Source organism: Dipodomys ordii, unplaced genomic scaffold (genome assembly GCF_000151885.1).
Source record: "Dipodomys ordii isolate 6190 unplaced genomic scaffold, Dord_2.0 Scaffold12, whole genome shotgun sequence".
In the NCBI taxonomy this organism is placed as follows: Eukaryota; Metazoa; Chordata; class Mammalia; order Rodentia; family Heteromyidae; genus Dipodomys; species Dipodomys ordii.
Genome location: NW_012267228.1, coordinates 25,937,726 through 25,964,816, shown reverse-complemented (window position 1 = coordinate 25,964,816; position 27,091 = coordinate 25,937,726). Strand labels below are relative to the sequence as shown.

Here is a 27,091-nt window from a genome sequence, read left to right as displayed (position 1 = left end):
ATAACTAATTATAACTAAGATACAGCTGTAATCAAATTTAAAATGTATCACCTAAGGCAGAGAAATAAAATTTCATTCAAATTTTAAAGCTACATTTTACAAACTACACATTAGATGTCATACCAAAGAATTTTCTTTTAAATACAAGTAAGGAACATAGCTAGTGATACATTCAATGTTCTTGGTCTTACAAAATATACTGTTTTATAGATTACTCGATTTCACTAAGTTTTATAAATGGCTTTAAAGATAAAAAAAATACATACAAGGTTGTTATAATGCCACTTAGTTGGGTAGTGGGACAAGAAACACAGAGTTATAGGTATTCACAAGATTGTTCTTGACATAAAAATTGCAAAACTTCTCCTTAAAACAATATAGCATTTTTTCCATTGGAGATATTTCTCTTCAAATGCTTTTTAAAATACACCATTGGATGCACAAGAGATTCTTTTTTTTGTCTATTTTCTAAACATAAGTCAAGTTCAAACCACAGTACTACCAAAAAAGAAGTTAGTTTCTTATTTTTCCTGATTATTTACCTTTTATAAGTCTTCTGATTTTTTTGATCTCAATTTATGCCAGCAAATTTCCCACTCATATTTATCATTTCATTCCTACTTACAGATTTAGCTGCTCTAAGACAACACTGCATCTTGCTCTTTTCATATTTACTGCACTTAAAAATACTATTTAATATACTATCACTTAGATATATATCAATAAGATTGGTATAGAAAAATTAAGTAAAAAAGTGTTTCACATAAATTTTTCCACTGTAAAGTAGGTTTTGTAATTTGTTTGTACACTATCACATTTACACATATCATCTTAAGAACTGAATTTCTATAGCTGGGGATGTGGTTCAGTGCACAGCTCTAGCATTCCCAAAGCATTCCCTCTAGCATTCCCCGCAACCCCTCTGTTTTTAGCATTTTCAAATTAAAAAGAAAAAATCAAAAATATGAATTGTACATTGTAAATATGTAATAACTTTCAAACTAACCTGGTCAGTCATAATCATAATCTTTCCATAACGTAAGGTTTTCAGAGATTCTGCATCATCATAGCTTTTCTTGTATTGTAGACCAACTATTTTAATAATATTGTTTATTTCTGCATTTTCCATGATCTGTGTCAAAAAGAAAAGTATAGGAGGAAGTATTTTAAAAGCATTAAAACATATGAAATGTAAGTCCAAATTTATATTTTATAATACAAAAATTTTAGTAACATATTAGAAATACCATAAACATGGTAGGACATATATATATAGATATACAAACCTGTTTGTGAGAAGCTTCTCGTACATTAAGAATTTTACCCCTGAGTGGAAAGACTCCATATCTGTCTCGTCCAATCACACCTAATCCAGACACCGCCAGTGATTTAGCAGAGTCTCCCTCTGTCAATATTAATGTACACTCCAAGGAATGTTTGCCACCTAAAAAGTTAAAAATCATGTAGATTTTAAATTAACGTAATGTATATTATATATAGTCTCTATATATTTGAGTATATATGATTTATTCTCTCTATATAGATACATTCTATAGGCTATGGTATATATTATCTCCATATTCTAATATATCCTATATATTAGAAAAATAAAGCAAAAAGAATAATAGTAACAGTAAATGACTAAATCATATCATGTTTAGCACAATTTAAATATTAAATATATTTATTGAATTCCTATTCATTGAAATCTAGCAATATGTGATACCTATGGCAATATCAATTTTACTCTAGACAAAAAAGTCAATCTAAACAAAACATTTTTATAAACTTTATAAATTAAAAGTTAATATAGCTTTCAAAAATATTCTGAATCTTACCAGCATCATTAGCATCATCCAGTTTGGGAATGCCTTTGATTTTACTGTATTTCACTGATGAACACTTCTTATTCAGCTGAGTCTGAGCCTTAAATTTTACCCAATTCAAGATACTTTCTACAATGCCACAATTAGAGGCCTTAAAAAAAAATGAAAGAGCAATGCTATAATAATAAACCAAATTCATAATTAAATAAAATTTATACTGGTTATTACTGACAAAGCTGGAATAGGTATTTTTAAGGTAAAATAATGATGATAATAATAATACATTTTATTTAGCCTGTTAGCATGTATTATATTGCTTTACTAATAAGTAAAAAATAAAAATATTGCTGTAACTAGTTTGTAAAACTAATTCAGGCATCTACATACATTATGATCTATTGTACTGAAAGACAAATATGAAAGAAGAGCTATTCATATATGAAGAATTATAATAAACTTCATAATGAATATACACTGTTCTTATATTAATTTTGTTAAAATTTATAGAGTAAAAGCTGGTCCACTCATGAATTTACTAGCTGGAAAATTCCAGACATTATCTCTGATATTCTTCACTACAAACTATGGATCTTGAATTCCCAAGGCAAATAAAAAATATTAACAGAAAGGGAAATTAGGATAAATTTAGGAATTTATGAATATGCATTATTTTTTAAATAATGTGATGGTAATTTCACCATGATGTACTGTTTGTAATTTACAGTGAATTAACATGTAATAACACATTACAAGAAGTACAAGAAGTTAAGCTTCTTCAATTCCAAGTCCTAAAAGTTTGTTTGTTGTTGTTGTTTTTCAGTACTGGTGGCTTTGAACTAGGGCCTTGAATTTGCTTGGCAGGCACTCTACCACTTGAGTCAAATCTCCAGCTTTTTTCTTTATTATTTTTCAGATAGGGTCTTCTTGCTTTTTACCAGGGCTGGCCACCCCATTCTTCTTTTTAGTTTCTTACACAGCTTAGGTAATAGGCAATAGCCACCTTGTCGAGTTTTTATTAGTTGAGATGGGGGTCTCATGAACTTTTTGATCAGGCTAGCTTAACAACTAAAATTCTCTCAAGCCTAGCATCCTGAATAGCTAGCATTACAGGTTTACACCATCAAGCCCAGCTGAAACTTTTTTTTTGTCATCTTTAGTGATAATGATTTAAGTGTATGAGGACATAAAGAAACATTAGTATACAGTATTTTAGTGCTTGACTTCATTATGATTAAATTCCAAAGTACCACTTCTATAGGCCTTAAACCAGAACTTAGAAACCAACATTGTTTCTGTCTTTAAGATCCTACCTTTGCAATCTCTACTACTACAATCTGACAAATGGAAATTACACACTATTCCCTCACCAAACTATCAACTTCCAAAGCTATTCTTCCTTATATTCCCACTGCCAAACTCACTTCCCAGATACTTAATAAATGTTTCTTTGGTGATATCATTAACATGGGAACTAAATCAAATCTAGATTGTATACAACAGATAACAGAAAGCTAATAGCCACAAGAGTCAGTTGCAAATCAAAGATTTATCATTTACTAGTATGTTCATCTTATTTTAGAATAATTAAGGTAGTCTAGCTGAAACTTTAAAGCATATAGAAAGAACTACATTTTATGTTATGTATTTGATACTTCAATAGAAAAACTGTAACTGAGTATCAAAGACTCATACCGATAATCTTAGCTTCTCAGAAGCCTGAGAACTAGATCATAAAGCCAACCCAGTCAGAAAAGTTCATGAGACTTCATCTCCAATTAATCAGAAAAAGTCTGGCCTGGAGGCTCAAGTGGTAAAGTACCAGCCTTGAATATGAAAATTAAGAAGATTGAGAGGCCCTGGAATTAAACCCTAGTACTAGCACCAAAAAAACAAAGTTTATCCTTTGAAGCCATCAGAATTAAACATGTTAGTTTATAGTCTAAACATGCCTACACCAATAATTCATTTTATGAAAGAGAAACTAGTCACAAATAGAACAAATAAATCAAGAAAACTATTTAATTAACTATCATAATACTGAAAAATAATGTAAGTTTTACTCACTGCTTTAAAAAATTTTTCTGACAGTTGGCATTTGGACCCAAAACTTTTGGGCTGCAGAGTCATATTTTCCTTAGTCTGGGAATCAAAAGTTGGATTTTCAATAAGACAATTAATAAAAACCCATATGTGGTTTTTTACCTGTGGAAAAAGCACCAGAATAAAAAGGTCAACAGAAAAACTGGTATTCTTTTTGTTTGCTTTTTTTTTATTGTCAAGGTGATGTACAGAGGGGTTACAGCTACATAATTAAAGTAATAAGTACATTTCTTGTCAAACTAAAACTGATAATCTTTAGTAATTTGGCAGAATATATAGAGCATCACTCACTTGAAATGGTTTCACTGAAACACCAGCTTTGTTCTTTTTCTTAACTACTTCAATCAGTTTACCAACAACTTGATCTACCACATAATCCACATGCCGGCCACCCTAGGAAGGGAAAATAAAGAATCCAAAATCTTCCATAAGTAGAGTATTCAACAATTTGATGGCTTTATATTAAAACTATTTTCTAAAGGAGTAATGAGTTTCAAAATGACAGTCTGGACTTCTAAAATAACACAATTTATTATTTTGTTATTTTAAATGAAGTATTATTTCACCAATGACCTGGAAACAATAAATTTGCATACTTACTTTTGTAGTTGCGATACTATTTACAAAACTGATTTGCTGGAATCCTTTTTCACTCAATGTGAGACAAACATCCCATCTTTCATTGGCAAGTTCATGAATAACTTTCAAGGCCACTCCAGTTTCATCCAATTTGTCTTTCACATAAAGGTCTACATAACTGCGAAATCCATTTACCTATTAATATAAAAAACAAATATTAATTGTACTCTGACAAAACAAATAGGTGAATAGCATTTGGTGAATAGATATATTTTTAAACCCCTCATTTACAACAACCCTTAGCCCCAGATCAAACATTTATGTCTTTTCTTGATGGTATTCTTGATCCCTGTTCTTCAAAAAAGAATTCATTATTATGTATATTTGACAAAGAAGTGACAGCTAAATGAATTACTATAAAATATTACAAATTTTTAAGTATTTAAAAAGACATTGCTAACTTCCGGTATTAGCTCAATAGATGGTTGAAACAAGGCACTGCTATTCTTACAAAAAAGTCAATTGATCAAATTATTTTTCCTTAATTCAAACAACAGAAGTCATGGTATAATTGACCATCCTAAACTCTGGAATGCCTTTACAATGCCTTCAGAGGTGTGTGTATGTGTATGGTATATATATAGACACATATATATTCATATATGTATGTATATTTATATGTATACATACATGTGTGTGTATATATATATATATATATACACATCACACACATACACATACCTCAGAAACTGAGATCTATACTACACCAAGAATGAAGAATAATGGAAACAAAAAAAAGTAAAATATAACCTTTTATTGTATTTTTAATTCCTTTATGAGAAAACTTAACTTCATAAAACAATAGCAACAATGTCACTACTTTTATTTCTTTTATAGTCATAACTTTTTGGGGAGAGAGTGGGGTGTGGTGGGGTTGAAGTCAGGATCTTACATATGCTCAGTTTAGCTTGCTCAGGTAGCACTCTACCACCTGAATCATGCTTCTAATATAGCTGATTATTTTGGAAGTAGAATCAGTTTTCTTTTGCCCAGGCTGGCTTTGAACTGTGATCCTTTAGGTCTCATGCTCCTGAGTAGCTAGGATTACAGGTATGAGTCTACAGCATCTGTTTTGTATTTTTTTAACTCATTTATGTAGTCATAGCTAGCTCCTCCTGCCTTGACCTCCTGAATGCTGAGATTACTGGTGTTGTACACCACCACACATGGCATTTTGGCTATTACTTTTCCAAACATTTTTTTCTGTTTCATTATTTTTCTTTTTGATCTGGTTCATATAACCTTTGTAGAAGTGAAATTTATGACAACAATGACACAAGAGATGGGAGAGAGAACCTGGTATTATACTGCTATAATTACTTATATATATTATACTCACTTATATTGTATATATTACATTTATATTATACTTTTACTATTCACAAAGTATTATTTGAAGGTAGGTTCAACTTATTTAGAAAAGTGTATTTATTGCAAACCCTATGTAATTTGCTAAGGTTTTAAAAATATAAACAGAGAAATAGAGTACATTCAGTTTTTTAATTCTCAATTAAAACCAGAGAACACAGAATAAGACTAAGAAACAACATAAACCAGCAATAAAAATTAGATAGCAGATGGTAGATTTTATTCCAAATAAATCAATAATCACTTTAAATGTTATTCATCTAAACACTCTGGTTAAAAGAAAGATCAGTATAGATTGCAAGAAAAAATCCAATTATATTTATCTTGCTTATAAAACACTGCATTAACTTTTTTTAAAAAAGACACTTACAGGCAATTTCTTTCCATTAAACATGACCTTGACCCCTTTACATGAACCTGCCAAATCATATGCTCTTCTGGTCATGAGGGCTACAATATCCTTGTCAAGTTTTTCCATCTTAAATTTAGACAGGTCTGGTTGGAATGTTATACATGTGTAATCCTCACCATCAAAATGTTTAATTTTGGCTTCAGAAGTCTTCATCATATTATTCATCCATGTCTTTAAAAGAAAAATTACTCAAGTAAGAATTTCATAAATACTCTGTTCATGAAATATATATTTAATCCAAGATAAAAAATCCTTGTAACTGATATTTAAATATGAAAAAATAAAAATATTACTATTGAATATGAAAAATTATAAATATTACTATTATAGTTTCATGTTGAAAACAAAATAAATTGCACAGCTTTGTATACTAGCAATAAAATATCTTTCAAATCCAACAGGTCATATAGATTCTTTTTCTTTTTTTGTCAGTGGTGGGGCTTGAACTCTGGGCCTAGGCACTTTCCTGAGCTCTTCAGTTCAAGGCAAGCACTCTACCATTTGAGCCACAGCACCACTTCTGGTTTTCTGGTGGTTAATTGGAGATAAGAGTCTCATGGACTTTGCTGCCCAGGCTGGCTTTGAACCACCATCCTCAGATCTCAGCCTTCTAAGTAGCTAGGATTACAGGTGTGAGCCACTGGCACCCAGCTAGATTCTTTACAAGAATAAACAAGCATGATACAGTTTCTGACCAAATTATTTTAGGTTGTATAAAATTTCAAAACTACCTTTTCAAAGGCCTATAAAAATGTTTTAACTGTGATTCAATAAGAAAGTCTACAAGCATGCTAAATTTAAGTATATGAGGCCTAGAATTTTCTTACTAATACTAGACCAAGTTAAAGACGTCTGCTAACGCATTCAACTAGGGGAAATGATGAGGCTTATATAAAATCTGCCAGACATTCCAATATGATTTTGGAATCATGCATAATGCTCTAAAAAAACTAATGCTTAGAAGGAAGAAATGAAGAAATAAAGAAATGAAAGAAAGGAGGAAGAAGGAAAGGAGGGTAAAAAGATGGGAGGAGGGAAGAAGATATCACTACAATTGGTCTAAGGTTCTACTATCTAAGCAAAACACAGAAACATTGAAAAGAAAACACGGATGCTTTTATCATACCTGCTTAAAACTATGCTTGTATTCTTTACAAGCAGTTTCTACTGTAAATTTTGTACTGAAAATATTACAAAGTTTTGCACCATAACCATTGCGGCCACCTGTAAAACAAAAGAAATATCTATAGGAGTTTTGTTAACTTACCTATTAAGTAGCAAATCGGTTGCAAAATAGTTCTACCTATTACACTATCAATCACTGCTGGAATATTCCTTACTTTGTTTTACATTTAAAGAAAAATACAATTAAAAGGTAGCACATATAGTAATATGTTTTAAACAAGTATTTTACAGATTATTTTCACAATTTCAAAAAATAAAGGTTGGTATCTCATCATACAGTAGGTGAATATAAAATCTGTTTTTCCTTTATATCAACCTTTCAGAGACTTAGTTGTTTTTTTTAACAGAATAAAAACACTTTATTATAAGCTGAAGTTCCTTGTCCTTCCACATGTAAGTTACCACCACCACTCTGGGTCCCCAACCTTCTTCACTGGGAGAACAATATACTGTACATTTGCAATCAAACAAGTCTTTCTAGAATCCATACAAATTATATGTCTGGTCCCTAAGTGAAGCATGGAATACATCACTCACTATGCCAATGAAGGCTATGAAATCAAGTTGAGAATCCACTATACCAATTTCTCTACTCATGAGGTACAGCTAACCTAGAAGCCAAGATTTATTTAGTTCAGAGACTTAGTTTTAAAAAATAAATAAACTACTACTTGGACAACATAACTTTTCCAAAACACTTTCAACTTTACTTTTAGAGTCTAGATTTTTAATCTTAAACCATAAAAAAAATTTTAATTAATTTAATATCAAAAGATGTATATAAGTAACAACAAATTTATGTACACTTGTATCTTCAGCAATGTAAAAGCTAATGTATTAGCTGACTTTTAAAATGATACTGTCAAACTATATAATCAAAACAATAGAGCTGGGAACTGGTGGCTCACACCTGTAATCCTAGCTACTCAGGAGGCTGAAATCTGAGAATCATAGTTCAAAGCCAGTTCAGGCAGGAAAGTCTGTGAGACTCTTCTCTGATTAAACACCAAAAGCCCATATGGAGCTGTCGCTCAAGCGGTAGAGTGCTGATCTTGAGCAAAAAAGCTCAGGAGCAGTGCTCAGACCCTGAACTTGAGTTCAAGACCCAGGACTTGCACCAAAAACAAAAACAAATAACTTACATATCAACAGGAAATTTTAGATTTCTATGTTAAGAAAGTAGTACTGTACAGTCAAAATTTAGACTTTACCTGTAACTTTTTTCTCATCATCATCATAGTTACTGGATGTTAAAAGTTGTCCAAAAATTAAAGCAGGAACATAAACTTTCTCTACTTTGTGTTCTACTACTGGAATGCCTTTCCCATTGTTCCAAATGCTAATAATGTTTGATTCACTGTAAATAAATAAGTTTATTTATTTAGAGTTTAGACCTTAAAATTAAATCTACATTTAATTTCCATAAAAGTAATATAATCCAAAATAATCTAAATGTATATAAGCAAGCTGCCAGTCATTACCAATCAGAAGACATTGTCTTCTCATTCTTGGTAAGAGCACACATTTCAATCATATGTCACAACTCGACTTAAAGAATCACTAAGATTTCCAAAGCAATGACACAATTTCTCAGAAGAGGTTCTTCTTAACCTCTCAGGAAAGAGTAAAAGGAGTATTACTTCTATAAAAAGTGAACTATGTATTCTCTTTATATACTTTATATATGTATATACTTATACATAATCTTCCTGAATCATTCTATCAGTTTTAAAATACAAAGTTTGACACCCTCTATATTCAGTAAGTCTATATAAATAGGAGTTTGGAATTTTCTGTTATAGTTACCTCTCTATTAAAAAGTTTCAATCATATCAATTCCAAGATAATAGTATTTAGTTCTGTAGCCACTAAGTAATTATTTAGAATTCTATTACTGTATCACCTGCTCCATCAATAATGTTCACAGAGCTGCGCACCAACTGCTCACACCTGTAATCCTAACTACTGGGAGACTGAGATTGTTGTCCATTGAGACCCCTCTTCAATGAAGAATTAGACATGGAAACACATGTCTGTTATCCCAGCTACCAGGAACTATGGCATAAAAGCCTAACATAGGAGAATCTCACCCAGGTGTGTATCCAGACTTTATCTCAAAAACATAAAGCAAAAATCAGGCTGCAAGCATGGCTCAGTGATAAAATTATCCAAATTCTTTTAGAAAAGATAGATAACATATACTAACTTCGTATTATAACCAAACATACATTATTACACCACTAACTTTTTTTAATTACACCACTAACTTTTGACTACACCAACCTGAAATTAAATTGAGAGTAAGGCTGTATCTGAATTGTTAAAATTTCATGATTATTAGGGAAAATCTTAAAGGTAAGCTAACTAATGAAAGTAAAAAAGGCAAATGTAACACTTTGTGAAAGGCATGCAAGTAAAATGGTACAAATAGATGAACTATGCTTCTAACTTAAAATGATTCTATTTTTATACCCATCATCATAGTGAAATCTAACTAGCCAAACATGGGGCAAATATTCTAAATATTCTAAAATTTAAACAATGTATTTAACATTAAATAATGTTGTATGCGATAAAATAGTCCAAATTAGTCCAAAATAGTCATGAAAAATAAATTTCACTTATAATGTACTCAAAGTAGCACTAATAGCCCTACCCTTAAGTCTTAAAGAAAGGGTAAGAAGGAAAAATGGAGTGATTCTTCTAGCAGCTAAAATGGGATTAACAGCTTCAAAGAAAAATGGTTTCCGCTAGTTCCCATAGGGAAGAACTTGGAATAGTTGAGGGAAGAGTATTCTAAATGACAGAGAAGGTAAAAATTACAAAGTCTGATGCAATAAGGAAACAAATTGTACTAAGTATATACATTATGCATTTGAGAAGTATTTATAAATTTAGGATTTCATAAATAAAACAACAGTATAAAAGGTAAATTTGAAATATACTTACGGATCAATAGAAACCTTAATACAGGTCATGTTCTTATCCCTCTGCTTATTGTCAGCAGCATTAACTATAAAATTAAATATCTCCATGAGTAATAAAACATTGTCATATAAATAAAAATATGTACATACAACTGTATGTGCAACCCTACTTAATATAAACTTCTTTATATAGTTAATTTTAATGCCAATTATTTCCAAGTTCTACTTTTTAAAAAAATCTCGTTTTTAAAGAAAATTCTTAGTTTTACATCACATCAAATCACTTCAATATTATCTACCAAAAAAAAAAGAGGCAAAAATTGCTGCATTTATCCCCCTAACTCTAGAAGTAAAAAATTTTGATTTATTGTTTTTATTCTGGTAGCAAATAATTACTGTCTCCTTCAATAAAAGAGAGATTTTATGTGCAAAATAAATTGAAGCCAAACAATTTTTGCTTTTTTTTTTTTTTGGTGGTGGGGTGGTCATGGACTTGAACTCTGGGCCTGGGCACTGTCCTGGAGCTTTTTCATTCAAGGCTAGTGCTCTACCACTTTGAGCCACAGAACCACTTCCAGTTTTCTGGTGGTTAATTGGAGATAAGAGTCTCAGCAACTTTTCTGCCTGGGTTGGCTTCAAACCATGATCCTCAGATCTCAGCCTCCTGAGTAGCTAGGATTATAGGCTTGAGCCACCAGTGCCCAGCTAAACCAGTTATTGTTACCTGAAGATACTCTGAGGAATCAAAATTCTAAATCTTATACTGATGTTACCTCATGAAAATACAACTATAAGCTAACCATCAAATTGAACTTCAATCATAAAATATGTTCCTGACAAACACTGTGTAATAAATCTAAATTAAAAACCAAAATAATACTTGGAAAGCAAATTTGAGATGACAAAACATAATCCCTCTAGCTTTCCTTATATTTTCCTAAGGACCAAGATCAAAGGGAGTCATACAACCTTATAGTATATGAAATCTCAAATTATACTAATAAGGGAGTAAATAAGGACTCTCTAGAAAGTTCAACATTAAAAACATTTCCAAAGTACAAGTATTCCCTTGGAGTCAATAAATCATTCATAATTCATTATAATTTAACTTATCATGTGATTTGGAAGGAACAGAGATCATGTAGAGCAATGGTTACTAAACTTGTCTACTCAACAGAAATACCTTAACAGCTGGTGAAAAATATGCATTTACATGTCCCACATTCAACTCAAGATCAGGACCCTGTTGTTTCCACATTTAATTTACCCCAGGTAACTGTGACTCTGGTAAACCCCAGAGTTCTACACATTCAAGAGTACATAGCAAATACTGAGATTACACACTTAACACATTCACTTTACAGAAGCTCTCTGAAATTTATACATATGAGCAAATAGAAACATAAAGATATGAAAAATATTGCAACTAAGCATATTACACACACACATCTATAGTGAAATTTATATAGCCAAACATTTGGTAAATATTCTATAATATTTACATATATATTGACATTATAATGGCATTAATAGAAACAGATGTGTTAATTCTACACAAGTACTCACCGAGGATTTCATCAAAGATCTTGTATAAACCTGGAACAAAGGTAACCTCTCTGCAATTCATTCCTACATCTTCATCATATACCCACATTAACTGCATTGAAAGAAAAATTCAAAATATTTTACTCCATATCATATATATCATCAAGCTTACAAAATATAATCTACATTGTCATTTACTCTATGCAAAACAGATCTTCAAAGGAGAAGTGTGTGTGTATATGTATACATATACGTATATAGTTATATTTAATTTTGTCTAAAGTCAAGTTTGCTATTCATTCAATTTAACCTCAGAATTAAAAATTTGTTCATTTTATTTCAAGTTGGTATTCAGGTCTGGAGATTTCCTCGTCTTCTTTAAGGCACCAAGAATCATCAGGACAATACTTAAATGAAACAGAAATCTATAGAATCATATTTATTTTACAGGTTTACCTCATACTTTATCTTTTCTACAGTAGAGGTAGCAGAGTAAAATAAAATGAACTCATCACTTTGACCTTCCAAAAATTGATAGGCTTAAACAAGAATAAAAACTATATGTGTGTATGTATACATATGCGGTATATTATATATCATATAATTATATATGATATATAACATGTATAGTCAAGTTTATAATTATAATTAATAGCATTTATGTATAAATTCTAAAAGGTAAATACTATTAAAGTTAAACCACAGCATGAATTTGTGAACATTTGAAAAATCCATATGGTACTCTTTTAATCTACACTTCTGATAGTATTTATTTCCAGAATGAAATAAAGGCATTTATATTTCTCCTAGATTGCTCTCCATTTTTGTTTTTATTTTTTGTTTTGGTGTGAGGGGGCAACAAACAGGGTCCTTTGCATATTAGGGAAGATATCTACCAATGAGCTACATTTCTAGGCCCCCTCAATGTGAAATTACGTATTTGCAAAGTCTATGGATAAGAATAATTTATTGATATATTTTTGAAGTAAACATAGTTACATATTCCTAGTTCAATCAATTTTAGTAAATAATTACCTGTGTCAGTGGTTCCACTGATCCAATATATGTATCAGGACGAAGGAGAATGTGTTCAAGTTGTGTTTTCTTCTGATATACTCGTTCAACAGATAACTTCTTTGAAGAATCATTTTTGTTTGCTATTTCTGACTCTTCTTTCTTTGCAGCATTGTTCTGATCAAAAAGAGTCTAAAATTAACCAAAAAATCAAATTTAAATAACCTACCAAGGGGTAAACTAAAATGTGTATGGACACATGATATGGGCTTTTCTAATAGAAAATTAAACAGATATACTAATGTTTAAAGTCTGAAAGAATGTTGATCTTTCTACTGAAACTCTAGTTTTCTTTATAACATGAAGCTGCAGTTTTGACTGAACTTAAACTAGGAGTATATACAGTCACCAGAATTATTAGAACTTGTCTGTTCAACTCAGAATACACATATTTCCTGGTTCTATAACAAGTGCATCGTTATATTTCTCAAAACTTCCTGACAGATGTGAGTTCCAGTCAGGTTATAGAAGTACAATAACTAAATGTGAGTGGTTACAGGGATCCCAAAATCTTCCAGATGTAAGTTTCCTGCCATTAAGCTAGTGAACACTATGGTAGAGGATACATGAAAGTAACCTACACAAAATATTACCCTATGTAGTTAATAACACTGATATGGCTAGAAAATGACTCTTAAAATCCTCAAATTTCATACATTTGTAGATTATCCTAGTATCAGTTCTGGGTGCCATAATACTGTGGTACCCTATGATTCTAGTTTCTCTGTCAATTCCATGTACATAGAGATTGTTGATGTGAAGGTAGATGAGGACTAGTTCAAATTCCCAAGAATAAAGATTTCCAGGTTTTTTGTTTGTTTGTGGGTTTTGTGCCAGTGCTGGGACTTTAACTCAGAGCCTCACACTCTTCCTTGGCTTTTTCTATTAAGGCTGTCACTCTACTACATGGGCTATACCTCCACTTCCAGCTTTTTGCTAGTTAACTGGATATAAGAGTGTCACAAACTTTTTTGCCCAGGCTGGCTTTGAATCTTGATCCTCACACTTCAGCTTTCTGAGTAGCTTAGGATCACAACAGGTATGTCCCACCAGTACCTGGCTTTCTGTCTTAACTAATAACAGATGAGAACATTCTACTTCTAAAATTTCCCTCTTAAAACTGTCACACTAAAAAGAAGGGTATTATGATGGTCTACTTTTTCCAGAGTCAAAAAATAACTGATACAATAAAAACTGACATAGCTCAAAGGTTTTTGATTTTAGTAAAAATACAAGACAAACAACATAAGATAGAGTCTGTGTATTTAAACAAATAAAATGCAACTTTGTTCTTTGGCATAAATATACCATCACCTTTAAAAATTACTTTATAAAATGTCATTGCAAGATAGGCTCATGTCTATAATCTTAGCTATTCAGAGGATAAGATCTACAAGATGGCACTTTGAAGCCTGCCCTGGCAGAATGTCCCAAAGACTCTATCACCAAATTAATCAGTATAAAAGCCAGGCTGTAACATGGCTTAAACAACAGGGCTCAGCAAAGGAAGCCAACAAACAAATGTGAGTTTAAACCCTGGTACTGGCAGGAAAGAAGAGGGAAGGGGAGGGAAGGGGGAGGAAGCGGAAGAGGAAGGGGAAGGGGTGGAAGGAAAAGAAAGGAAAAGAGAGGAGAGGGCAGAAGAGGGGACAAGAAGGGAGGGGAGGGGAGAGGAAGGGACAAAAAAAATGTGTGATGAATAGTTTAAAGCAAAGTAAGAGTTTTGACACACAAGCCCTAAGGAAATTCAAAGATTAAGTATAGTTTCCCAATGTCATGAATTTTATGTAAAAGTGAAGAGATTTAATGTTCCAAACAAGAGTATAACAAATAATTTAATTTTTTACTACATTTATGCTGTTCTCATACATTCTTTCATTTATACATTTACCTACTAATATTTCTGAGTCATTTAAAAATTGCTTTTGATAAAAAGAAAATTATTCCTCCAGGAGTTTCATATTCTATTTCTCCAAAGTTAGTTTTTAATGAAATAGCTGGAAAAAATATAAAATGTATCTCTAAAATATCAAACTTCCAACCATGTTCCTTGCTTGCCCTTATGATGAGATAATTAATGGAAACAAATTTAACAACAAAAGCACAGTAATTTTTCAAATGGGCTAGGAAAATAGAAAAATAGCTAGAAAAAAGACTGTAATGATTAAGATCAAAATCTGTAAAAAAAAAATGCTTTCATAGGCATTATGAAATTTAATGTGGGTAATGGTCTCATTAACCTAGAACTCAAATTCTAAGTTTGCAATTATTGACATAGAGATTAGGGATATACGAAAGCTATAAGCATTCCTATTCGGGCAATTCCTTCAAAACAAATGTAATTACAAGAAAAAACTATTTTTACCATTACCTAATTTAAACTTCTAAATTGGCCCTGATGATACACCTGCACTAAAGCGTGAACAATAGGGGTAAAGCTCTACTTCATGACTTTTTGAAAAACTTACCACTTTTTTCTCCTCTTGGGCATTTCCCCAAAAGACCACATACCATGATACAGTAAAGCCACTAGCACAACCATGTTTGTTGAAGCACTATTCACCATACCTAAGGTATGGGATCAGCACAGATATCCCTTGATGGATGTATGAATCAAGAAAATGTAGTATATAATATATATCTATACTACAATAGAATTATTTATCTATTAGAAAGAATATTATATCATTTGTAAAGAAATGGAACTATCTGGAAAAATTAAGTGAATAAACTAGATTTAACTTATAAATTTATAAGTAAATACATTGGGTGGTTTAAAAAATCACCAGCTTTTACACATCCACCTTACAGTTAGTTACCACCTCTTGTTTTCTCTATCCCCATTCCAAATAGATATGAGAAAAAGTGTTTGATATGGACCTGTCAATTTGAAAAGTCTATCATTCTTGTGAAGGCAATATTTGAAAAACTAGAAAATGTAAGCCAACAAGATGGCCTTCTTTTCTCATTGAAACATGTGCTAAAAAATATATGAACTGCTTGCCTTTGTGAGAGACAGAGAACACACTTCAGTACATGAGTCTTTAATCCCTACAACATTCGCAAGGCAGGACAGGAAGGAAACACCTAACTTTCAATTTCTCCAACTGTGAGGAAAAGAAGTGGAATGCATGTCCTATGAAAATGTATGAGAAGTACTACCCTAGGAACTGGTTTCTGATTTCTGGATAGGACACTATATTAGCCATTGAGAACAAAGGAAATCAACATGATTTAGTGTAGCACCCAGAGTATGCAGTATAAGATACAGGCACTAGGTGGAGCTCCAATTCCATACTTATAGGGGGGAGAAAGAGAGAGAGAGAGAGAGACAGACAGACAGACAGACAGATAGAGACAGAGGAGGGGGGAAGGGAGGGAGAGAGGGAGAGAGACAGAGACAGAGACAGAGGAGGGGGGAAGGGAGGAAGGGAGGGAGAGAGGGAGAGAGGGAGAGAGGGAGGGGAGGATGACCAACATCAGAGAATACTCCTGAGAAAGAGCCCATAGAGTGAGGATACATCCATAGAAAAGATCTGCAAGTCTCCAGGTTCTCTAGCCAGCCCTAACCAAAAAAATAAATAAATAAATAACAAGACATACAAGGAAATAGGGAAACATGGATTATTCAAAGGAACACATTCAAACTCTATAAGTTACTCTGAGGAAATGGAGATACATGAATTTCCTGACAAAGAATCCAAAACAACTATCATAACAATGCTCAGCAAATTAAATGAGCACAAATAGACCACTAAACAATAACATCAGTAAAATAATGTGCAAGCAAAATGAGAAAAAGAAGAGAATCAAATGTTATTTCTGAAACTGGAATTGAAAATATACTAGTAGTGACAGCAGCAGATTGACTTGGTAAAAGAAAAAATATAGATAGATGGATATAAATATCTATAGATAGAGATATGATAGATATATCTCTACAGATAGATAGATAGATAATCTACAGATAGACAATTTGAAGATAGAAATTTCAAAAGTAAAAATGAAGAAAATTGATGAGCACCTAAACAACTTACAGTTCATGTCCAACCAAACATATACATTGTAGACATCTCAAAGCAGAAGGAAAAGAGAAATGTGTTAAGAGCCTGTTTGAAAAGAGAAGGGAGATGATCAGAATGAGTAAAATAGGGCCAGGCACAGGAGCTACTCTGGTAGTGAAGATCAGAGGGATCACAATTTGAGGCTAGCCCAAGCAAAAGGTTTGGGAGACTTCCATCTCAACCTATGAAAAGCAGTGCATGCTGGCACATGCCTGTCACCCCATCTATGGAGGAGACGTAAGTAGAAAGATCAGTATCCAGGCCCATACATACATAAACGCAAGACCTTATCTCAAAAACAACCATGGGAATGTGGCTATGGTGGGGAGTACCTGCCTAGAGTAAGGCCACATGTTCAAAACCCTAGTAATAGAAGGGATTAATTTGGTTAAAATGTATTATATACATGTATGAAAATATCATAACAAATTCCAATTGTATAATTAATATTTGCTAATAAAAGAAGGAAAGTTTCTACTTGAATAATTACCGAATGGATGAAAACTTTCCAAATGTGGGGAGAGAAACAGACATGTGAATTCAAGAAACTTAAAGAATGTAAACAAGGACAAATCTAAAGAGATTTATACTGAAGACACAAACTGTCAAAAGTCACAAAGGAGAGACTCTTGAAAGCAGCCACAGAGAAGCAAATCATTATATACTAGAGCTTTTATTAGGTCATCAGCAAAACACTAAGCAGAAATCTTTCAGATGAGGGGAGTATACTCTGAGAACGATCAACCAAGAATATTATATCTAGCAAAACTGCCCTTCAAAAAACAAGAAAAGAGGGGCTGGGAAGGTGGCTCAGTGGTAGAGCATTTGCCTTGCATGCATGAGGCCCTGGGTTTGATTCCTCAGCACCACATAAGCAAAAAGAAAAAAGGCGGAAGTGGCGCTGTGGCTCAAGTGGTAGAGCACTAGCCTTGAGCTGAAGAGTTGAGGGACAGTGCCCAGGCCCAGAGTTCAAGCCCCACGACCGGACCCAAAAACAACAACAACAAAAGAAAAATTCAGACTTCCAGAAGTAATAAAAGCTGTGGGAAGTCATCACCACCAGACTTATCCATCAAGAAATGCTGATGAGCAAAGTGACAGTGGTTCAGGTCCATCATCCCAACTACTGAAGAGTCTGAGACCTGGAAGATCAAAGTTCAATGCCAATGTGGGCAGGGAAAAAACAACAACTGAGACTCCATCTCCCAAATATATAGTAAAAAGAAAACTGAGCTGGAGGTGTGACTCTAGAAATAGAGCAACAGCTGAGCCAGGTGAGCTAACAAGCCAAGCAAACTCAATGTCATGGACTTCAACACTGTTATCAGAAGAAAAAAGAGAGGAAGGAAGGAAAAGGAGGGAGCAAATGGAGAAAAGGGGGAAGGGAAAGGAGAGGGAAGAAAGGAGAACTCATAGAAAATCAGAGCCAGGGGTTTGGTGGGTCAGGCCTATAATTCTAGCTATTCAGGAGGATGAGATCTAGAGATCACAGTTCCAACTCAGCATGAGTAGATAAATCAAAGAGACTTATCTCTCCTCAGCAAAAAGTCAGACTGGAGGTTAAGTTCAAATGGAGAGTGCCAGCTGTGATTGAAAAAGCCTCAAGAAATATCAGACCAGGAGCTCCACAAAACCAGAAGGAAACTTAGAAAATATGTGGAGATAAATGAAAAAAAAAATACAAACAGAATTCAATTGAAAGTATTGCACTTAAAAAAAATAAGAATCTCTAATAACTTAACATTACACTTTAAGGAACTAAGAAAAAAAGTAAACTTAAAAGGAAGGAAATAGTAATGATTACAGAGATAAAGCATTTCAAACCAGTTAAAGCAAGATTTTTTTTCTTTCTTAAAGACTCAACTAAAGTATAAACAGAAGAGGGAACATCGTAAGTCACATCGCAGAATTAAAGGGATGTGTGCTAAGCACCATCAATGGTACACACCTGTAATTCCAGCTACTCAGAAGGCTAAAATCTGAGGATCACAGTTTGAAGCCAGGCCAAGCAGAAGTCAGAGATTATAACAAATCAGCAAAATACCTAGGCTAGAGTTGTGGCTCAAATGGTGGAGTGCCAACCATAAGCTAAATGAGAATGCAAGGCTGAGTTCAAGCCCTAGTACCGGCTAAACAATTTTATAAAAGAATTAAACTAACATTTATATGCCAACAGGTTGGATAACCTAAAAGAACTGAATAACATCTTGGTTACAATGACTCACACCTGCAATCTCATCTATTTAGTAGATTTGAAGGACTGCAGTTAGAAGCAGTAAGTAACAGTAACATCTTAACACAGGTTGAGTATGGTGGTTCACAACCGTAAATCCCTGCTATTCATGAGACATAGGTAGGAGAAATGTGGTCCACAACCTGCCCAGGCAAAAAAAAAAAAAGACGCTATCTAAAAAAAGTTAAAGCAAAAATGGAAGCACGTCTCAAAGTGGTCGAGTACACAAATCCCTGGGTTCAAACCCAGTAATGCCAAAAATAAAGCTGAAAGAAATTAATAAATTCCTAGAAAAAATCTAAATACACCTACAAGTAAGAAGATGTAACTAAGCATTGATCAAAATCTTCCATTAAGGAAAAGCCCAGGACCAAACTGGAATCACTGGGAAACTCCATATAGTATTAAAAGAATTAACACTAGTCCTGTTTATACTTTTTTAAAAAAATACAAAGAAAAAAAACAGAACAAGCAGAGAAACACTTCCAGAATAATTATATAAGGCCAATATTTCTGATACTAAAGATACAAAAAATACAATAAGTAAAATACCGACTAATAAGTATTGATGCAAAAATCCAAAGAAAGTACTCATAAACAAAACTTAACAACTCTTAGGAACAGAAGAGCCGGAAGCGGCAGACCTTTCGTCCTACAGAACAAGAGAACCCATCTGCTAATCATGCAAGGGAGTAACATCCAAGATAAGTGTAATATCCAAGAGATAAATGAGAAACTTTGATACTTCAAAAGTAGAATAATCACATTTAAAAAAATAGACAAAGGACCTGAATAGGCAATATCCAAAATAACATATACAAACAGCCAACAAAAAAATGAAAAAGAGCCTCAACATCATTAAATAATAAGAAAAAAGAACAAAACCACAAGATACCACCTCACAAAATAACAAGGTAGGTAAGAGTGTGGAGAAATCAGAACCCTTGTACACTGTTGGTAAGAATAAATGCTGTAGCTATTACAGAACACAGTATAAAAGTTCTTCCAGAAATTAGCAATAAGATCACATGATCTAATAATCCTTTGTGGTATATACATATATATATACACATATCTATCAAATAACTCAAATGAGACCTCAAAAAAAGATATTTGCACACCTACGTTCAAAATGGCATTATTCACAATAGCCAAAAGGTAAAACAACACAGACTTTCAAAATGGAAAAATGGATAAAGTAAATGAGGTATACAGGAAAATTGAACACAATGCATCCTTAAAGATGAAGTCCTGGGCTCCGGTGGTTCATGCCTGTAATCCAATCTACTCAGGAGGCTGAGATCTGATGATCAAGGTTCAAAGCCAGCTGGAGGCTTTTATCTCCAATTAACCACTAGAAAACTGGAAGTGGCACTGTGCCTCAAGTGGTAGACTTGAGCTGAAGAGCTTAGGAACAGCTCAGAGGCCCAGTTCAAGCCCCACGACCAACCAAAAAAAAAAAACAGTCCTGTCATAGGCTACACCAACATGATTTTTTTTGGGGGGGTCCGGTCATGGGGCCTAAACTCTGGGCTTGGGCGCTGTCCCTCAGCTCTTCAGCTCAAGGCTAGCACTCTACCACTTGAGCCACAGCACCACTTCCGGCTTTTTTCTTTTTGCTTATATGGTGCTGAGGAATCAAACCCAGGGCCTCATGCATGCAAGGCAAATGCTCTACCACTGAGCCACCTTCCCAGCCCCCCAACATGATTTTTTAAATAAGTTTTTTATTGTGAAAATACTGTATAGGAGTTGCAATCACATGAGCAAGGTAATGAGTACATTTCTTATCAAGCATTGTTGCCTCCTCCTTTGTTTTCCCCCTACTTTAAGAATATTATGATAAGAAAAATAAGCCAGCCACAAACAATAAAATCCATATGATTCCACTCATATAAAGTATCTAAAATAGTCAAAATCATAGGAAGAGAAATCAGAAATGTGGTTAGCAAGGGCTAGATGAAAAGAATGGAAAGACTCATTCATTTTGAAAAATAAAATAGTACTGAAGATATACTGTACAATTATTACATATTTTAATACTACAAAGCTTTAAAATTAAAATACAGTTCAAGTGAACCAGGTACTAGAGGCTCATCTCTGTAATCTAGGTTACTGAGGACCTTGGTTCCAAACCAGCCTGGGCAGGAAAATCTGTGAGACTCTTATCTCCAATCAACCAGCAAAATGTTGGAAATTGAGCTATGGCTGAAGTGGCAGAGCACCAGCATTGGGTAAAAAGCTAAGGGAAAATGCCCTGGTCCTGAGTTTAAGTGCCAATACTGGCACACAAGCTCGCTTACTCACACACACACACACACACACACACACGTGTATACACACACACAAGTTAAAATATTACATATTCTTAAAAGCAACTTAAAAATTTTAAGTGAAATGTAACTTGCTTTGTCTATTGCTCCTTAGTTTTCTCTAAGAGGAATACATAAATAGTATTAAATAAGTGTAGCACATAACACAAAACAGGTGTTAGAAGAAAAATAAAGAGGTATCTTTTTATTTACAGTAATAAAAAGCACTAATAGACACATATTTATCAAGCCACATTATAAAACAACTGTTTTAAGATCATTTACTATTTCAAATCAACTCTCAATTAGTATATTAAAATAATTTCTAAAAACTTAATATAAATGTTTAAATGTAGATAGCTTATAGTTAAATATTTTAATTATATTTAAAAATAAGAATCTTCTATCCATAGATTTTTATATAAATTTACATTAGTAAAAATAACTTTTTAATTGTTTGGTAAGTTAATAAAACTATATTGCCTCTTTTTATATAAATATGTTGAATAAATTATATATTATGAAATATAACTAATGCACCTCTGCTTATGTAAATATGTTGAATAAATTATATATTACAAAATATATAATACACTTCAATGTAAAATATAATTTATCTGATTTTTTCTTTTTTTTTTCTTTTTTGCTGGTCCTGAGACTTGAATTCAGGGCCTGAGTGTTGCTGTCCTTGAACCTCTTTGTGCTCAAGGCTAGCACTCTGCCACTTGAGCCACGGTACCTTCTTGCTTTTTTGAGTAGTTTACTGGATAAAAGAGTCTCACGGGGACTTTTCTCCCTGGGCTGGCTTCGAACTGCAATCCTCAATCTCAGCCTCCAGAGTAGGGAGGATTATAGGCATAAGCCACTGGCACCGGCTTAATTTATCTGATTTTTATCAGAGAAAATAATATGTACAACAGATGCATGTGTAGGAAGAACATTTTCCCAATGAAATAACAAGTTAAAATTATAGAAAGAAGGAATATGGATATTTTTGTTTTATAATGTTCCATAATGAATACATAAAAGAATATGTTAAAAGGTTATTAGTGAATCTCTGTTGAAACTAATTAGAATAAACTAATTAGAATAAAACTGAAGGTTTTTTTCTAAAAACAATAGCTACCTATTAATTCTGCAGCTTCAACTTTCTAACTAGCAATCCAGGCAAAAAGGTATGTAAAACCAAAATAAATAAGACCAACAGCCTTGGCAGAGTAGCAAATAATAATTCAGTCAGGCTTGTCTTTTATAATCATATTCTCCACAAAAGATAGTTTTTCACACTGTTCACAGGTTCCTTCACAGCCAACTCAGGAGATTCTCCCTTGGAAATGTCTAACAGAAATATGGAATAATGGTCTCTTTCAGCTTCTGCATATTAGCCGAAAGTTGCCCTGAGTATGTCCAGACCTCTAAAAATTGAAATCCAGGGTTAAGGGGTGGAGGTAGGGGGAAGGGAGGTGTCAACTTCCCCTAGTTAATGAGATTTACTGCCCCATAAATACAAACACCCTTGGACTTAGAAGAAAGAAGTTAAATGGAAAATATATTTTGTACTTTTTCTCTAGCTGTTATCGCTATTTCAATGTCTTTACAACAACAGCAATAAGAAAGGCTGCCCTGAATAGCTCCTTGGTTTTATCAGTTGCTAAACAATATTCAGAAACAAAACAGGAAGTTAGCTTGAACAAACATACTAACAAACTTTTATCTACAAGTTTATCAAAAGGCACTCTCAATTACCAGGTGATAAAGTGGTGATACATATGTTCATGTTAGACTCTAAAAATAAGGGGTCTTTTAGTTTAATCTTTTTATTCTTTTATGTTCACAATTTTGTTATGATGTTCAACAGTAACTATATTTAGTATTACATTTCAATAAAAATTAACCATTTTTTAATTGGCTCAAATGATAGACTGCTTGTCTAGCATGCTGAGGCCCTGGGCTCAATCAGTACACACACACACACACACACACACACTTAACAGTTTGTCTTTACAAGCAATCAACTACTAAGAGCATACTTAATTAAAATTTATTATTTATCTGTAATTTACTTCACTGACAAATAAGTTGACAAATCACCAACCTAAGCATAGCAATAAATAACTCCAACATCGAATTACATTGGAATCTAAGAAATCAAGGCAACATTTTCATTCCTATATAAATTAAAAACAATAAAAACATAAACTGAATAATCATATTGGGATAAATATCTTATTTATACCTAAAAGTTGTTTTAAATTGTTTTTTGTTATCTTTACATATTTATGATGACCTAAATAACTTGTTTTGTTTTTGTTTTTTGTACTGAGGATAGAACTCAAGGCTTCTGCTTGCTAGGCAGGTACTCACTCTACCACTTGAACCTCCAGCCCCATTTTTGCAGTGATTTATTTTGACCCATCTTGGAACTTTGAACTCTGGGCCTGAATATTGAACTGAGCGTCTTTGCTCAAGACTAGTACTCTACCACTTGAGCCACAGTCCCACTTCTGGCTTTATGAGTAGTTTATTGGAGATAAAAGTCTCAAGGACTTTCTGCCCAGGCTGGCTTCAAACCTCAATCCTCAGATCTCAGCGTCCGGAGTAGCTAGGATTATAAGCATAAGTCACCCTTGCCCCAGCTACAGTGGTTATTTTTAACTATGGGTCTTACTTTATGCCTCATTTTTTGCTTCTCCACTTACCACCTCCTTCTGCCACTGGTTGAGATGCAGGTCTAACAATTTTCTTTTTACCCAGGCTACAGAGGAAATGTGTTCCTCTGATTGCCTCTCAAGTATCTAGGATCACAGACATGAGCCTCCGTGCCCTGCCTAATAAAGTAAAATTCAAAAGCTAACTCTCAAGTAAAACAAACTATTATTTGGAATTTTTTAAATTACAGTGAAGTTACCAAAATCAGCTGGTATAGTGGCTCACACCTGTAATCTCTTATTCAGGAGGCTGAGAGGTACAGGATAGAAGTTCAAAGACAGCCTAGGCAGAAAAGTTCCCTAGATTCCATTCTAAAATACTCGGCAAAAAGTAATGTTGAAAACATGGCTCAAGTAGTAGAGAACCATCCTAGCAACCACTAGGCCAGTTCAAATACTAGTACTATTTAAAAAAAACAACAACTATAATACATACAATATATTATATTATGTAATATATTATGTATATTGTTACATGTAATATATATGCAAACACATACATACATACGCATATATATACCTACCACTTAAATATATATTATATTCCTGTTTTGTAAAATTTTGCAATATTGCTAACTTGAAATTTAAAAATAGACAAAGTATTCCTGACTGTCTTTTTCTCCTTTTTGCCTGTTTTAGAGCTTGAACTCTAGGCCTGGGCACTGTCCCTGGGTTTTTATGCCCAAGGATAGCACTCTACCATTTGACTCACACCTCCATTTCTGGCTTTTTGTGGTTAATTGGAGATAAGAGACTTTTCTGTTCGGGCTGACTTTGACCCTTGATCCTCTGATCTCAGCCTCCTTAGTAGCTAGGATATCAGGTGTGCGTCACTGGCACCCAGCCTAAATAATACTTTTTCAAGCACCAGAAGAAAAAATATATATATTATATAATTTATAAAACATTATATATTATATAATGTATTATATAATATATATAGAGAGAGAAGGAGGAGAAGGAGAAGGAGAAGGGGAAGAAGAGGAGGAGAAGGAGATGCTTGCCTGCACAGTTACATGAAATAAAACAATTTGGCACAATCACTCCCATTTCTCCCTATTTCTATTTATCTGTAGGAGAACACTTTGTTTCAAAGAGGAGAAAGGAGATGGTCTCAGCTGGTACTTAAAAAGGACTAAGCCACTCATTCATACAGTCAGTTAAAAAAAAAAAGAACCATTACTGAGCCAACAAGCACAACGAAGGCCACAAACCACTTCTTAGGGAGCACTTACTTTGATGACAATCCCATCAGATTTTACCTTTTGTAATATCCTCTACCTTTTCTTTTCTCTCTCAAGGTTGTCATCCCTTGACTTTCTTTTTAACCATATTTCCCAATGCAAAAACGTTGACGGGCTATATTTTCCACTCACCATTAACAAATGAAAAACAACAATATGCCCCCTATTTATCTATGCTTCTCCAGAAATGCCCTCCCAAACCAAAGGACAAGGAAAGGGGTAGAAGATAGGGAACGTTTTATATCCAGGAATGCCTAAATTTCTACTGTGAAAAAGTTTCCTCAAAAAGACATGAAAACACCACTGAATTTACCATATAATACAAGCTATTATGTGCCAAGCACAATAAGAATTATATAGATAGTGACAATTAATCCTTATGTAAGAGCTCCAGGAAGCAGATGTGATTCTGATTCCCTTTGTCTAGATTACATAACAGGGGTCTGGAGGAGTTAGGAATTAGGAGTTAGCATTCCCAAACCTAACAAAGTAGTACTACTGGAAGAAGAATGATGAAACCAGGTGACTGCATTTCACAGTCCATACTTTAGCATTAGGCTGTACTGCACATGCATTATCTGCAAAAGAAATAACACTTCTTAGTTTTTGTGACAAAGTAAAAGGTTAGTAGATTCCTCAGCACCACATAAGCAAAAAGAAAAAAGGCGGAAGTGGCGCTGTGGCTCAAGTGGTAGAGCACTAGCCTTGAGCTGAAGAGTTGAGGGACAGTGCCCAGGCCCAGAGTTCAAGCCCCACGACCGGACCCAAAAACAACAACAACAAAAGAAAAATTCAGACTTCCAGAAGTAATAAAAGCTGTGGGAAGTCATCACCACCAGACTTATCCATCAAGAAATGCTGATGAGCAAAGTGACAGTGGTTCAGGTCCATCATCCCAACTACTGAAGAGTCTGAGACCTGGAAGATCAAAGTTCAATGCCAATGTGGGCAGGGAAAAAACAACAACTGAGACTCCATCTCCCAAATATATAGTAAAAAGAAAACTGAGCTGGAGGTGTGACTCTAGAAATAGAGCAACAGCTGAGCCAGGTGAGCTAACAAGCCAAGCAAACTCAATGTCATGGACTTCAACACTGTTATCAGAAGAAAAAAGAGAGGAAGGAAGGAAAAGGAGGGAGCAAATGGAGAAAAGGGGGAAGGGAAAGGAGAGGGAAGAAAGGAGAACTCATAGAAAATCAGAGCCAGGGGTTTGGTGGGTCAGGCCTATAATTCTAGCTATTCAGGAGGATGAGATCTAGAGATCACAGTTCCAACTCAGCATGAGTAGATAAATCAAAGAGACTTATCTCTCCTCAGCAAAAAGTCAGACTGGAGGTTAAGTTCAAATGGAGAGTGCCAGCTGTGATTGAAAAAGCCTCAAGAAATATCAGACCAGGAGCTCCACAAAACCAGAAGGAAACTTAGAAAATATGTGGAGATAAATGAAAAAAAAA

General features: G+C 33.6%; 1 protein-coding gene across 1 annotated transcript in view; it reads right to left on the bottom strand.

Moving 5' to 3' along the window:
• Positions 1-27,091, bottom strand: part of Top2b (topoisomerase (DNA) II beta 180kDa) — a 78,030-nt gene that overhangs the window by 31,751 nt on the left and 19,188 nt on the right. Inside the window, exons 4-15 of the mRNA XM_013010374.1 lie at positions 13,038-13,208; positions 12,024-12,114; positions 10,480-10,543; positions 8,742-8,887; positions 7,472-7,569; positions 6,304-6,516; positions 4,527-4,700; positions 4,218-4,319; positions 3,891-4,028; positions 1,839-1,977; positions 1,287-1,444; positions 1,007-1,132 (exon numbers count right to left, since the gene is read on the bottom strand). Coding sequence (XP_012865828.1) covers positions 1,007-1,132; positions 1,287-1,444; positions 1,839-1,977; positions 3,891-4,028; positions 4,218-4,319; positions 4,527-4,700; positions 6,304-6,516; positions 7,472-7,569; positions 8,742-8,887; positions 10,480-10,543; positions 12,024-12,114; positions 13,038-13,208 — 1,620 coding nt within the window. The remainder of the gene's footprint in view (positions 1-1,006; positions 1,133-1,286; positions 1,445-1,838; positions 1,978-3,890; positions 4,029-4,217; positions 4,320-4,526; positions 4,701-6,303; positions 6,517-7,471; positions 7,570-8,741; positions 8,888-10,479; positions 10,544-12,023; positions 12,115-13,037; positions 13,209-27,091) is intronic.